Raw genomic sequence first — 14,500 nt, 5'->3', positions numbered from 1 at the left:
TTTGAGACCATCCTCATAAGGAATATTCATCCAAGCTCAGACTTAACCCAGACTATCAGGACATCAGCTATCAATACCAATTTGAAATTCTGAGGCAATTAGTCAATGACCTGCATCATTAGTAAGATTTTAGATGGGTGAGTTGGCATCTTAAGGAGAATATTAGTTTATGCATATTATTCCTTGAAAAGGAATTCAAGATTCAATTCCTCTTCATACATATAAAAGAGGTTAGGATCGGGAATAGGTTTTCAGAACAGTGAGTCAGCCATGAGAGTTCACAGCTCATGCAAGCTCAGAAGGAATATACAAACCAGACGGTTGAACTTACTTGTGCATTTTGGTCATACGTACTCTGAAGCTCTGCCCTGCAGAAGCCCAGGTCGGGAAGAGAAGGCCTGCCGTATGTCTGGATGGAGAGGAATGGTCAGAGCTGTTCAGGAAAGCTTTTTGCTACTATCGACAACTCATTTCAACCAGCATTTAGCATTACTTTCCAAAACCACATGATTTGAAGAAAAAAAAGGATCAGCTCCCCAAGTCACTGTCAGAAAATGTCTTCTAGCACAATGAAGATAAATGCCAGTGCAATCATATAATTTCCAGCCACCATTTTCTTTAGTGGCATAATACCAGAGTGGTCAAAAAAAAAAAAAAAAAAAAAAAAAAAAAACCCAAAATAGAAGGACAGAGATTAAACAGTGATGGACCCTGCTGGAGTGTTTTTTGTTCATAAGCACGGTACCGAAAAGAAACATAGGAAGAAAAATCATGGAAAGAATCCTTTCCCCAAGGCTGCAGCTTCAGAATATTTAGGAGACTGTTTCCAATGTCAAACAATGGATACGGCCCCAGAAGAATACGTGTTACATGGTTACATGTTACATGGATATGATCGCGTTAACTGCATCCCTTTGTAGTGATTAAAGAGATAGCTCTAAAGTAACAGAGAAATCTTGCCCCATGTGACTTGCCCCTTTTTCTTTTTGCTGTCCTTGGACCTAAGAAAGCAGCCAAAAAATCCCTCTGTTACTAAGACCAAGATCCGCAAGAGATGGATTCAGAAAGACACAGCTCAACAAGAAATACTAGGAGGAAATTATCATGACGAGCTGAACAAGAAATACTAGGAGGAAATTATCATGATGAGCTAAAAGTTTGTATTAAATGATTGTGAGATGAGAACATCAAGAGGGAGGGTGAGACTCGGCCAATCTGGAAGATCGGTGAGAGCATACACTATGAAATGAGCGTGCATTGAGCAACTTCTAAGTGCTAGTGTGTTCATTCTCCAGTGTTTTTCATAACAGACATTTTTCAGGTAAGGAAACTGAGGCACAGAGATGATAAATCCCCTACTCAAAGCCAAACGGTTAGTGAGTGGCAAGGCTGAGATTTGAATCTGGGGTTGCTGATACGTAATTGATCATTTTTCTCAGTATATTTCACATTTTGGACAAAGCCCAAGAAGTCCATAATACAAAACAAAAATGGGAAATAACGTGAACAGAATTTGTTGAAATACTTTGACTCCTGTGTAGATAAAATATATCCACCAGGATCAGTTATCGAGGAAGCCTAATCAGGGGCTTGGAGGAAGCAAAAGTTGGCAGGCAGTAATAATTCTAGCATACAGTGTTCTGTTCTGTATTCTAGCATACAGTACTCCGTCATGAATTATCGTCTAACATCTATTAACAAGGCGGGCAAGTTGTAGAAGCTCGTAAGTAAATTCAGAACACTTCTATTTTTCAATTCCGGTTATTAGGGTTTATTAATTCAATTCCTTGAAAAACCGGATCACTAATAGAAGGAGCTAGCCTATTATTCTAGATCCTGATTAAAAAACAGATCAAAACCGAACCAATCTATCCAGATTTAACATGTGGCTAAAAACCACTCAGTCATATTAATCTTCTCCCTGACTTGTGTAAATAATCCTTGGCTTTTGTTACCTTGGATTTTATAACCTGTATACAACCTAATCCTTCCAAATGAGACCCAGACCCTGGGAAACTGGAGTGAAAGCCATCAGTGTGTCTTTACAATAGCTTTGTGTGGAGTCAGCTCACCTCTATTTTCAGCAGAGGTGCACAGGCTTTTATTTAATCAAATGATCCACGAGACACTACAAAGAAGAGATAATGACAGCCTAGAATGGCTGTTTTGTGCTGCAAAGCCTGGAGCGTGGAGCAATTATTAGCTCAATCCCAGGCACAGGCATGTGCTATCTTTTCCTTTGCCTGCCGAGTTTATTCCAGTGAATTGCACCTAGGTGATGAAGTCCAACGAGTAGATTTGCTCTACGGTCCAGCTGCCGTCTCAGAGCAGGATCGCCTTTACAGAAACCCTCCCAGGCTTTGTCCAGCCCAGTTTAAAGTGTCTCATGTAATAATAAGGCTTTGAGGCTTCGATCCATTTTTTTTCTTCTTAGATGATTCACGGCACTATAATCCTTACAGAAATTCTCCTGGTTTTTATCCTTACACTTTCTTTCTTATTTCCTTCGTTTCTTGAAACAACTTACAGTGTCAGGAAGGTATTTATGCTTACTAAAAGAAGCTTTAACTACCATCTCTAAACTTAACTGTGAACAAACAAAAGTTCTTAAGCTTTTCCAATGTTTGCTCAAACTATATACTAGTAAAAAATCATCATATACGTTGTAATCTTAATTGGTTTGCTCAAGTAATATATGGGTTTCCACCAATGATGTAAAGAAATAAGGAGTGCTGGGTTTGACTTACACTTTTTCTTTAGAGACTTTCAATTAATTATTACAAATACTTTGTTTTCTGAGGGTCTTACTTTCCTATCTAAAGATATAAATAATACCTCCAACTTTCTTGGGTATACGTCAAACATGGTTGAGTTGTTCAGAATGTAAGTACTTCAGCACAGGATAACATTCTTGTTTGATAGAACCAATACTTCTCTTTGGTCTGCAGGGTCTTCCTTCAACCACACTTTGACTGAACTCGACCCTATGATGGCGCTCTGACATAATCCTTAAATGTTCCGTATTCTGGCACTCTCTTGGGCCCATTTCATATCATGAACCTTTTCTATATGGAGTATCTTGGTAGAGCCTAGCCTTCTCCATTTAAACAATCTCAGCTTTTCTCTTTAATTCACTATAGTATTCTCAGAACGTGGTTTGTTCAATTACCTCTCAGTCATGAAAATCTAAATGTCTGGTCAATGGAGTTAACTGGGAAAATGTATATGTACTAACTATCTGAAGCACCTGCATTAAGTTATCGTCCTTTACTGGGAAGTTAAAAATCCTCAGTGAAATTCTTAGAGGCATCCAGGTGACTTCACAAAATGTTTGTTGCTTTCATGAGAAACTTGGCAATCGACATACCCATTGCTTAATGTTTTGTGTCCTATGATATCATGTTTTGATGAATTATAAATGTCATGGCTTTGGAAAACTACAGTAGCTATCACTTCAGTCTTTTCTACTATTTTGCTCTCAAGAAAGTTAAGATCTACCAAGTAGCCCTGACATTTATTAAGCAACTTCTCACCAGGATTCAGTTTCACTCAATGTAATTCAGTTGTTGCTTTCAGAACACCAGTACTGATCCTTATAAATAAGCTGATAAAAACTCACAAAACATCACATATGCTCCTCAGGTAAGATTTTATCTGTATGTAGGTTTTCTGCATAGCTGAAAATGTCTGTGAAAATCTCCTTTCATCCACATCTTCTCTAGGAGTTAATCACAGTATAAATGGTACCTGGGCAAAGAGTAATGAGGTTGGTCATGAGAGTGACCTTGGAATGTGAATATGAAGGATGCTACTCATTCAAGGTAGACTGGATCACTGATTTCCTGATTCTGTAAGAATTCTGAGTCTCAAACATAGCAACACCACGGCCCTTCAACACATCCATCTATCAGTGGGCTAAGGAGCTGTGGGGGAGAAGGGTTATAAATGCAAGAAGAATCTGAAAGGGGGTCACTGAAGACAGATAAGGGAAGGGCTCTATTTTTACATCACATTTGTATTCATCATTGACTCGAAAAGGAACTCAGTTGCTTTAAACAATTGTATCTATGATATTCATAGAAGAAAAATAGAGGTCCTGGTGTGTCATCCCATTCTCGGGTACATAACGTCAGTGGGATCACTTCTCTGGGCCTTAGTCTCCTCAGTGATAAAACAAATGACCCCTAAAAGGTTCTGCCTTCATGAATCACTTTGTTGGTTACTCAACAAATGCTCAGAAGAAAAGACATTAGATCTCTGTGCCTCAAATACAAAAAGGTTATATTTTAAATTTGTGTATTTCTTATTCAAGAGAAATGAGACAGTTAAAGAGATTGAGAAAGGTTAGTAAGGAGCATTTAAGGATTAAAAAAAGAATATTTAAGGAGGAACCTAACCACATGGAAAGTACTGGTACGTGGAATACTAATTTGGAAGTTGCAAAGTGGAAAGATGTTGAAAGAACCATTGGGTGGAAATCCTTAAAAATGATTATCCATGCAATTGATCCTGGTAGCAAGGCTTCATTCATATGATCAGTTTGCAAGCTGGCTGCATATAGAACAAATTCAACACAGAACATTCCTAAATTCTGCTCTCTTGGCAAAGAAGTATACAGTATGAATTCACCATATTTGTGGGGCTCAAGAAAACAGAGACTAAATTTTTGCCAAAAGCCAAATTCCACTTAAGGTAATGTGACATTTCAAGAGCAGTCGTTCTGTGTTTTCATGGATAATGCATGAACATATCAAATAAATTATTATTATTTTAGCAAAGACACAGAATGACATCGTGAAGGCAGCCATCATAGACTGACCGGAAATGAAGACGCTATAATCATTTTTAAAAAAATATTTTATTTATTTATTTGACAGAGATCACAAGTAGGCAGAGAAGCAGGCAGAGAGAGAGAGGGGGAAGCAGGCTCCCCGCCAAGCAGAAAGCATGACGCGGGCTAGATCCCAGGATCCTGGGATCATGACCTGAGCTGAAGGCAGAGGCTTTAACCCACTGAGCTCCCCAGGCGCCCCAAGATGCTATAAATCATTAAAATAAGCTCCCACCAATAAAAGGCTGGAAAAAAAAAAGTGTGCGTGGAGGGAGCCTAGGATAAAAACAGGTGGTTTATACTTGCTCGATGCATGACTTAATCCAGTGCTGGTCAGTCTGCTTAAAAGACCCTGCAACAAATCTTAAAGTTCTAAAGGGGAAAGGTAGTTTTCCGTCATGAGCAGTTTCAGAGCCTAGGAAAGAAAATGGCAAGACCTGACGAGTGTAGCATTTTCACTGCAGTATCTGATGCTAGGTAATCATGTACCAAGTGTGAATTTTCAAAGAAAGAAGGAAACTCTAGGCAAACTAGTAAGAGCGTTTGTAATAAATCGTGCTGCACATGATGCAGCATTAGAGAAGAGCAAAAAGGATGACAGAGCTCATTATGTGTAAGTCATGAAAGAGTAAATCACATTGAATTGCAATGGCATTTAAAACAAATTCTCTGTAGAATTTTCACTTTTTTTCTGTATTTAAATCAAAAGCAGAGTTGCTGTTTTCTAATTCATAAGTTTTTTTTTTTTCCCCTAAAGAAAGAACACTGATTATCTAGTATGTATATAGTATAAGATCACTGTAAGGGAAGTAAATTTCTCTCTAACAGATGGAGCAGATTTTATAAGAAGGGAAAAAAAAGAAACTGAATGGACCCTATAGACAGCACCCTCATCTTTCTGGAAGGGCTGTGGGCCTCTAGCTGGCAAGATTTGGGGATAAACTTGTCCCACAAGGAACTGACTTCAAAGCAATATATTCAGTATATGAAGTTCTTAGTTTTTACACATGAAGAAATGAGTCACCCTAATGGCCTGGAATAAAAGTTAATAAAGAAGGCCAATTGAATACATTTTTCTGAGAGCTTCTTTTAAAAAGTGAATTTCCTATTCCATATTTAACTTTCAAAATTACTATTTAAAGCCAAAGTCAAGAATATTAATATAAAGGGTGTAGACATTACCCTCCAAAAGAAAGACTTCACAGAGAAATAAGATCCAACCACTTCATTTTCTGAGAGATCCTAAAAACAAACAAATATTTAGCTACATTTTGAGGTGTTTTTGAGAAGAATTAATTAACCCAACAAAACAAAATGAACAAAACCCCAATGTTATTCCCTTGAGTAAATTAAAGTTTGTTTGTTTGTTTGGTCTTATTCTTATCTGGTATCAATGGTAGTAAGTTTGGAAAGGATTCATTCTGTCATTTTTAAAGGATCTACTTACCTCTTTATTCTTAAATTATTATTACATCTCAGAGTCTAACACATTATTTTAGAAATTAGGATTGTTCAAACACACTTTAAGATTCTGAAGGAAGTCAGATGATATCTTCCTTTTAACAAAACAAGTTAACAGCATAGACCTTCAGAGCATTTTTAAAGAATAGAAATCTTATTTAACAACACACACATAGTCAAATTTGGTTTAATGCCTTATTAAAAATTTCCTAGTTTTATGATATAATATAGAATACAGATAATATAAGTTAACTTAAGCTCCATAAAAGTAATTTTGGCAAGAAATGAATACTGAACAGAGTGGCAACCGGGCTGAGAACAAAGTCACAGATTCATGTTGGATATTTTATTACTAATCCCCAGACTTTCATAAAGTGAAATCAATTTGACTTTAGGAAATTAAAACCACAGTTGCTCATTTTAAGGAGAACATCTGCATTTACATGCATCCTTTACCCTTGAATGTTTGGCATCCTGTCTCTAGATGTCAGTTATGGTAAGATTAAGGGAAACTGGGGACGCTGATGGGGCAGGATGACTGTGGACACCATGGTGAAGAGGATGACATTTTGTAACTTATTTGATTACTCCATGATTTTGTGTTAGCAACTAAGATAGTGGTCCAGCATCCCACATGATGCCTATTGTATAGCAGATGCTCAATAAATAATTTGTTGACTTTAGTCACTTGGAGTTTCATTTGGTTAGGCATAGATATTCCTTCCAAACATGATACCAAAAGTCATACCAGAAAATAATAGTGAACTGAAAATAATAGTTATGCCAGAGATCATCTATATAATCTGCCTGTTTTTTTTAAATATGAAAACTATTTCTCAAGAAAATTAATATCAGTTGTCCAAGCTTCCTGCATAGGATTTGGTTAGGTAGCAATGTCAGAGGTGACTGGGAAAAAGTCCGGAGTTTAAGACATCATTTTACTGTCACTGCTAAGATATAATTCATTTTTACTGCTTTGGTTCTTATCTGTCACACTTAGCACACTGTCATATCAGTATCTAACAAAACAAAACAAAACAAACAAAAAACCAAGTCTCTTAAAAAACACATTTACATTTGGACATTGGGGCATGAAACTTAGATGGAATGATTGCAGGCTTTTTCAATGCTGAACATGGTTTAACTAAAAAAAATCTCATTCTAGCTTTTGCAAAAGGTATGTGCTTTTCCTTTCCAACTCTTTTGTAATTAAGCAGCATGTTTAGCAACACGTGGGAAATTTAATTTAAAAGTATCATATTAAAGACACTGAAATCTTGGAGTCTCCTTACACAAGTAATTTCCCCAGAGCCAATAACACAAGTTATGTAACTAACAGTGAGTTTTATCTCAATGTAAAATGTGTTAAGGCAATACTAGGGCAACTTAAAAGGGTGTGAAAGTATTGGCTTTATACTCAAGACAGTTATAACAAACAATATGACCACCAAACATTTAAAAGTCTTATTAATTCATTTAAAGGTTAGGTGGTCTAAAGTGACTAATGTTGAAACTGTACCGACTCCCCATTCTTCCTCAGATGAATACAGAGGTTAATGACTTAATTCTGTGAGTAGTATGCAAAGAGCAAGAGGAGATTGATGAATTTTGTCTGTGTGTGTGTGTGGGGGGGGGATTTTAATGATCAAGATTTAGAACTTAGGTTTCTCTGTTAAAAATTGAGAAACAAAAATATTAGCTCTGGGGCACCTGGGTGGCTCAGTAGGTTAAGCCGCTGCCTTCGGCTCAGGTCATGATCTCAGGGTTCTGGGATCGAGCCCCACATCGGGCTCTCTGCTCAGCGGGGAGCCTGCTTTCTCCTCTCTCTCTGCCTGCCTCTTTGCCTACTTGTGATTTTTATCTGTCAAATAAATAAATAAAATCTTAAAAAAAATATATTAGCCGCATTTGGATCCACTGAAGTCTCTAGGCTGTGCTTTTCATGCCACGTTTAATTACTTCTGCCATTATTCATCAACTAAAATTTATATTTCATTTTACAACCTGCATTCTCATGTAAATTTAGGCCTTTATTTCAAATGGAACAACTTAATCTTCCTCTGGACCCTTATGCCATCTATTGCCCTGATGAATATAAATTCCACAGCAGACGCGGCAAGGCTTTCCTTTCATGAGAGTTTCTAATAAGAACAACAACAACAAAACACCTGGCGTTATGATAAAGAGTTCTAAAAAAAAAAGTGATTTTAAGACTGGTCTTTCATCCTGATTGGAGAAGTTTAGTTATGCTTCATTCTCCATTGAGACAAGAAGTTGATAAGTGAGGGAAAGTACCATTTTAAAAGTGCTAAAATTATAAAGGAAGAGCAAAAGGAAGCCAAACACACAAAAAAATCAGAGGCATCAAGTTAATAAAGGAAAATTACTGAAGTTATCCTGAATAATGAATTGCTGACTATTTCTGCTGAGGCTTTGAATTTAGGAAAGTAACAAGATCCACTGGTAATACCTAATTTAAATCCAATTTTTGCCTCTAAAAACACTAAAAACATTTATCCTCAAAGATCAAAAATCCCACTATGAATCTAAAAAATAACAAGATTTTAAATTTAAAAATCTAAAAGATACACTTTTTCCCTAGACAAATAAAACAAAAGGACAGTTAACTTCTTTCCTAACAAAATGAAAATGATGCTGTTTTCAGCCTTGTATTTAAATAAATCATAAAAACCTTTAAGGACTTTGTCATCAGATGAACAAAGATTAGCCACTAAACTTCAATGAATAGTGTTTTTTTTTTTAAATCAGCCTTAATGTGTACAGGCCTTTAAACATTTTGCTTATTATAATTCAGCAATTCTTCAATACTCGAACACTCACCACAGATTTGAAGCCCGAGATTCAAGGGTGGAAGTCAAGCCAGGTTGCACTCACATTCCACAACATATTTTAATAGGAATGCAATTTCCTGTCATCAATAACTCTCTGGGCATTTATAAGGTTAAAAATAAGTAAATCCATAGTAAATAATTTTCGTAGGCTTCTCTGGTCTGACTGCAATCACTGTTTATCAAAGCTACAGCTCTTAGACGCTCTCCCATCAAGTTGAATATGCCCATTGGTCATCATGTAACTGAAAACAGGGCCATGAAGTAAGTAGAAATTGCGCTGAAATGCTGTTTTCCTGTTTTCTTGGTTACTCAAATTGGGGTTCATATCATTTATACTCATTAAACACAAACATGATTCCCTCTGTAACTCCAACTGTCCATCTAAATATTTCTGACAAGAGAGATAATCTCAGGTCCCCAGAGGACGCATCCTATAACTGAAAGCTGGCCTTGCTTTGTCTTTCATTTTCCTAGAAATTTTAACTTAAATATGCTATGTGTGTGTGAGTGTGTGTGTATAAACACATACATACATGCCTGTATACTGCTGTCAACCAGGGCTTCGAAAGCGGAATCTTCACAAAATGATTTATTTTTGTTGTGGATATTTCGGGCACTTTAAAACCAATAAATCTCCTCCCAGTTGCATTCAATTGAATATATATATACATATATATATATATACATACACCACATATATACATATATAAGTTAGAGATATCTGATATATATTATATATAGAAATGTATTTTTTTGAATTAGGAGGTGCTGTAATCTTGCAAACCAACCCTTAGCTCCATTATGCTAGAGCCAAGTTGTATTGGTTCCCGCCCTTTGATTAGTCCAGAAAGCATCTTGGGAAATTATCAGCTCGCTGGGTAACACATGTTAGCAGTGTGGCAATCAACCAATGACCCACAATTAACCATCTTAGATCTAGCACGCAGGTGCCACGGCATCCATGCCCTGCCCGAGATTACGTGTTGTCCTTTTGCTTGTGCCAACTCACCCAGATTGGCTCCCTCAAAGACCCACAACATTTAAAAAATTCAACAAGAGCGGTCACATACATGTAAAGCCACTGTTACAGCAAATCCCTGGAGTTATGAATTTTAATATGTAAAAACGTATGATATTTTATACCTATGGGAAAATATTGTCAAAACAGCAAGAAAAAATGTCATCTCCACATAAAACTTAACTGTGGCTCTGTGTATTTTGTGGGATAATCAGATATTTTACTGGCATGATGATATCTCTATTTTAAATAAACTTACAAAACTTACAAATTTTAGGAGTGTAGTGATTGAGGTAAAAATAGTCTTTTATAGTAGAAATGCTCATGCTATTCGCCCTTTGGAATCTCAAGAGCCTTAATTATGAGGTTGCATTTTGGAATCTCAAAAGCCTTAATTATGAGGTTGTCTTGATAGCATTCCCAAATAATACAGATTTGGGAGTATAAGCAGTGGTAGGGATTTCTAAAGGAATTACATATTTCCTTTGAAAATACATAAACCATCTATTTTTTTCCAAGGCATATGCATAATAAATTGAAACAAGACCCCAAAGAAAAGCCCTTTGGGTGACTCACAGTTGAGAGAGCCAATGACCAAGAAAGTTTGAATGTTTTGCAAGTTTTAAAAAATCATCTATTTATTATCAGGATACGAAGCCTTTGGAGAAAGAACCTGATAATTATTAAATAATGACTTTTTTCCCCCACTATGTCAGACTGACTGTGTGAGATACTTAAAAATGCGTTAATCTGTTTCTCTGGCGTTTCTTAAATTAAAGCACTTAGAGGTTTTCACTGATGCATTTTTAATGTGTCATCCAAGGTGTCAGCTTTAACTACGCCCTGCAGACTTAGAGTTGAAAGTGTTCTCTAGTTTAAATTAACAATATCCTTGCCAAAAGTCTTATTAAAAATTGCTTCATTCACCAGTGAATAAAGTGTTTTATAGTTCATTAAAATTATGCTAAATGATTATAATAAAATCTTTATAAAAAAGATATATTACTAAAAAAATAAGCCATCAAGTAACAGAAGATATGCTAATGAGACATGATCACATAGTCCATATTACATTATTCAAAGGATGAACTCTTCTTAAAACATTTCTAAACTGTTATTGTTGAGAATATGAATTGCGGTGTGTATATCTTTGTATTATCACAATGGCTATGTCTCATGTAATTAAAGTGATTTATTGAAAGCACAGAAGTTTATTATCACACTCATTGATAAACTAATTCTTCTCCATTAAAACACACACACACACACACACACACAATGTAGTGTAAAATCATTTCTGCTTACTGTCTGTCTTATAGAGGCAATTTTTTCATTATTATTTTCTATTTTTGGTTTGACCCCACAAAATTTATTCATAAAACACATATACATCTTCTCTTCTGAGCTCATGAAACTTTCTTGTTGAATAATTTAACCTTAGAATAAATTATCAATGATAAGCCTCTTCTAAAGAATAAAATATTGCAATAATTCAAAGCATTACCATTTCTCTGCCCAAATGCATTTTGTCATGTAAGTATAACTCTTTGACCAGGATAATTATTCAGTTGCCCAAGATTAGGCAGACATTGATCCCTTTCTTCTTAAAATAACGTTTTTCTTTAACAGCTGAGTGTGAGGCAGGATTACAGATGTGTAGCATAGAAAGTAAGTTTGTGGAAAACCAGAAGGAGAATTTTAAAGGATGTTATCATCCCCCAAAGAGGAGATATGATGGAATTCATAATTAATTACTGGTTAACATACCATTCAAATACGGCAAATATTTAATCTTAATATTTAGTCTTGCTTCTCAGAGGTAAACACAGGTGTATTTCTTTTCCTACTTGTCTTTGGATGGTAACATAATTATGCCAAAAAATATGTAAGCCAGTCTTGAACAGCAGTTACAATATCCTGCCCTCAAGTTGGCTATTCAGCTTTGTTTTCAATAGTATATACAATCCTGCATTATAAGAGTGCCACTAATAATATAATTTCCATGGAAATTGATCATTGGCAAGATGATGAAAATGATGAACAGATATTTAAGTAATGGGAAACCCCATGAGCTGATTCACTTGTATACCGGGGAGATGTGCATATTAAAAAAATAACTATGCCAACTTAGTTTTCCCTGTCTTTGGTTATGTCACTTCTGAAAACAAAAGAAAACTCATTCCTAGAGAGAATATCTAGCAATTTTTAAAAAAAATATCTAGCAATGTTAACTGACTTTATTTAAGTCTTGGCCAGAAAGTTCATAATTCTCAGGCTTTTTAATCACCATGGTACTCACAGACAGGCTTCATATTAAAGCCCTGCTACGGAAAAGCAGGAGACCTCATTCTCATAAATCAAGGTTCCAAAGATGAAAATGACCTGTTTATATGAAAAATTCACCTTTGGCTTTGAGGACAGTTGTATCAAATATGAAATACCTATATTTAAAGGTAATGCAAATAAATCATATCTTTTTTCAAAAATAGAAGAAAAAAGATGTAGACACAAGGACATTTAAGGGGAAGGTTGAAATAATTAGAAAAGGGATACATAATAGTAACATAGTAGTTCATAATGCTACATAGTATAGTTATTCATCCCTGAGTTTCTCCAGAAGCACAATTTGCTTGAACATCATCCTTCCTCCTTTAATCCTGGGAGGATGGAACTAGGGAAGCAGTTTCAGGGTGTGAAGGATGGCGGACTATGTGGTCATTGAACTTACAAACTTTCCCCAGATTTTGAATTTGACACTTTGTTCTTATCATACTAATATGGATGAACACAGCAAATGTTTCAGGGGACAGTGATGATTTCAATAAATTACCAGATGTTCAGTACGTTCTCACAGAAAAAAAAACAAAAGAGTGAACTGATTTTTCTTTACTCAGCATTCAATATCCCTATTAAAATTTATACAACTGAAACTCCCTTAGGCTAAAAACCCAAAAGACATATTACCATATGAACTAAAAATAATCTGCCAAGGATCCCAACAAGTGCAGAGCTAGACAAAAGGAATTCTGTATCTTCAACAGTGAGCCAGAAAAATGTACCAGTTTAAATGTACAAATAGATTACTAATAGTAAATTAAAACTTCAAGAACTTTAGATGTAAAAATAGTGTTGAACACATATTTATTATTCATTTTATTTTTTTGTTGAGCAAAGGAAAAGATGTGGATTTATGTTTATTTAATTTGTTTAAAATTAAATTTAAATATGAACTAAAGTGTTTAAAGAAGAATCTTTATATTTGTTCTTTCTTTTATATTACAATAAAATGGATCATTCTTACTAATTAATACTAAATACTATATAATATCTTGCTCTAGTATTATGTCTTAACTACATCTGGAAGAGAAAATATTGATATATATTAAGGTATTACATCATTTTTACACACATTTGTCATAATATAGACACAGAATGAGGAAAGTCAAATTACATGACTTTTAAAAAATTCATATTTTTCAGATAATACTAACTTTGAAGTAAATTACAAAGAAAAACATGTAATACAAACATGAACAGTGCAAACTTCTTTTTAAGACTCTTTGAAACTTTATTTTGGTCAATAAAAAGCACAGTGAATACTAAGTCAGAAATACTCAGCAATTTTCTTTAGTAGATGCTTTCACTTTATTAAAATGTAAAGGTGATTTTTAAAATGGCCCTGACCTTTTTGTGAGTCAGGTTATCTTTCAGTCATTAATACTATAAGAATTAAGAGGAAACTGTACAGTAAGAAATACTTGTTAAAGAAAATTCAGAATTATCATAAATATAAAAACATTTTGATGTATTTTCTAAATTCACAGTTATTAAAAATGAAAAAATTAAAGAAAAATTTAAGTAATAGCATGATTCAATCAGAATGGGGGGAAAAAAAAAGATTGTCATGTTCCAGGGTCTAAAAAAATTACCCACTATTAAAAATGAATAGTGACCTTATAAATAGAATTTTGAACTAAACAGATCTTTACACATAAAATCCCTTTATTTCAAGGACTTTGCATATAAAAGTCAGTTTCATCTTGGTATTTATTTATGTCCAAGAGTGGTCCGGCCACTGAACAAATGAGATGCTTAGTTTATATCTTATGTATTTTACAAGTTATAAGAAGAGCCAGGTCTTTGAACCACAAACTCCTCTCACTCCCAAGAGCCATTTATTTCTTGAAGTGAGAAGAGGCCACGATGGAAAACTCTTCTCAGTACAGACTCCAAAGACGTAGCACTGGAGGGGTTTTGAGTTTAGAAAACCTCAGACTCCATTCTCAGTGAACAATGACAGAGAGTTACATGAATCTTCCTTCTCTCTGGAGTGGTCTC

The 14,500-nt window shown here is 35.1% G+C and overlaps 1 protein-coding gene across 11 annotated transcripts in view; it reads right to left on the bottom strand.

The window, feature by feature from the left end:
• MCTP1 (multiple C2 and transmembrane domain containing 1) overlaps positions 1 to 14,500 on the bottom strand; it is a 526,997-nt gene that overhangs the window by 209,544 nt on the left and 302,953 nt on the right. For 6 of the 11 annotated variants that reach the window (XR_006605000.1, XM_013044488.2, XM_004769907.3 and 3 more), the window contains exons 7-8: positions 6,014 to 6,073; positions 332 to 409 (exon numbers count right to left, since the gene is read on the bottom strand). The exons of 3 other annotated variants lie outside the window; for them this stretch is intronic. Coding sequence is in view for 7 of the 8 variants with exons in the window: in XM_013044488.2 (XP_012899942.1) it covers positions 332 to 409; positions 6,014 to 6,073 (138 nt within the window). In the remaining variant the exon portion in view is untranslated. The remainder of the gene's footprint in view (positions 1 to 331; positions 410 to 6,013; positions 6,074 to 14,500) is intronic. 2 more of the 11 variants (XM_013044487.2, XM_013044486.2) reach the window with 2 other exon arrangements.

The sequence above is a fragment of the Mustela putorius genome, unplaced genomic scaffold, assembly GCF_011764305.1.
Source record: "Mustela putorius furo isolate JIRA1106 unplaced genomic scaffold, ASM1176430v1.1 tig00537350_pilon_pilon_pilon, whole genome shotgun sequence".
NCBI lineage: Eukaryota > Metazoa > Chordata > Mammalia > Carnivora > Mustelidae > Mustela > Mustela putorius.
This window is presented reverse-complemented; position numbering and strand designations above follow the sequence as displayed.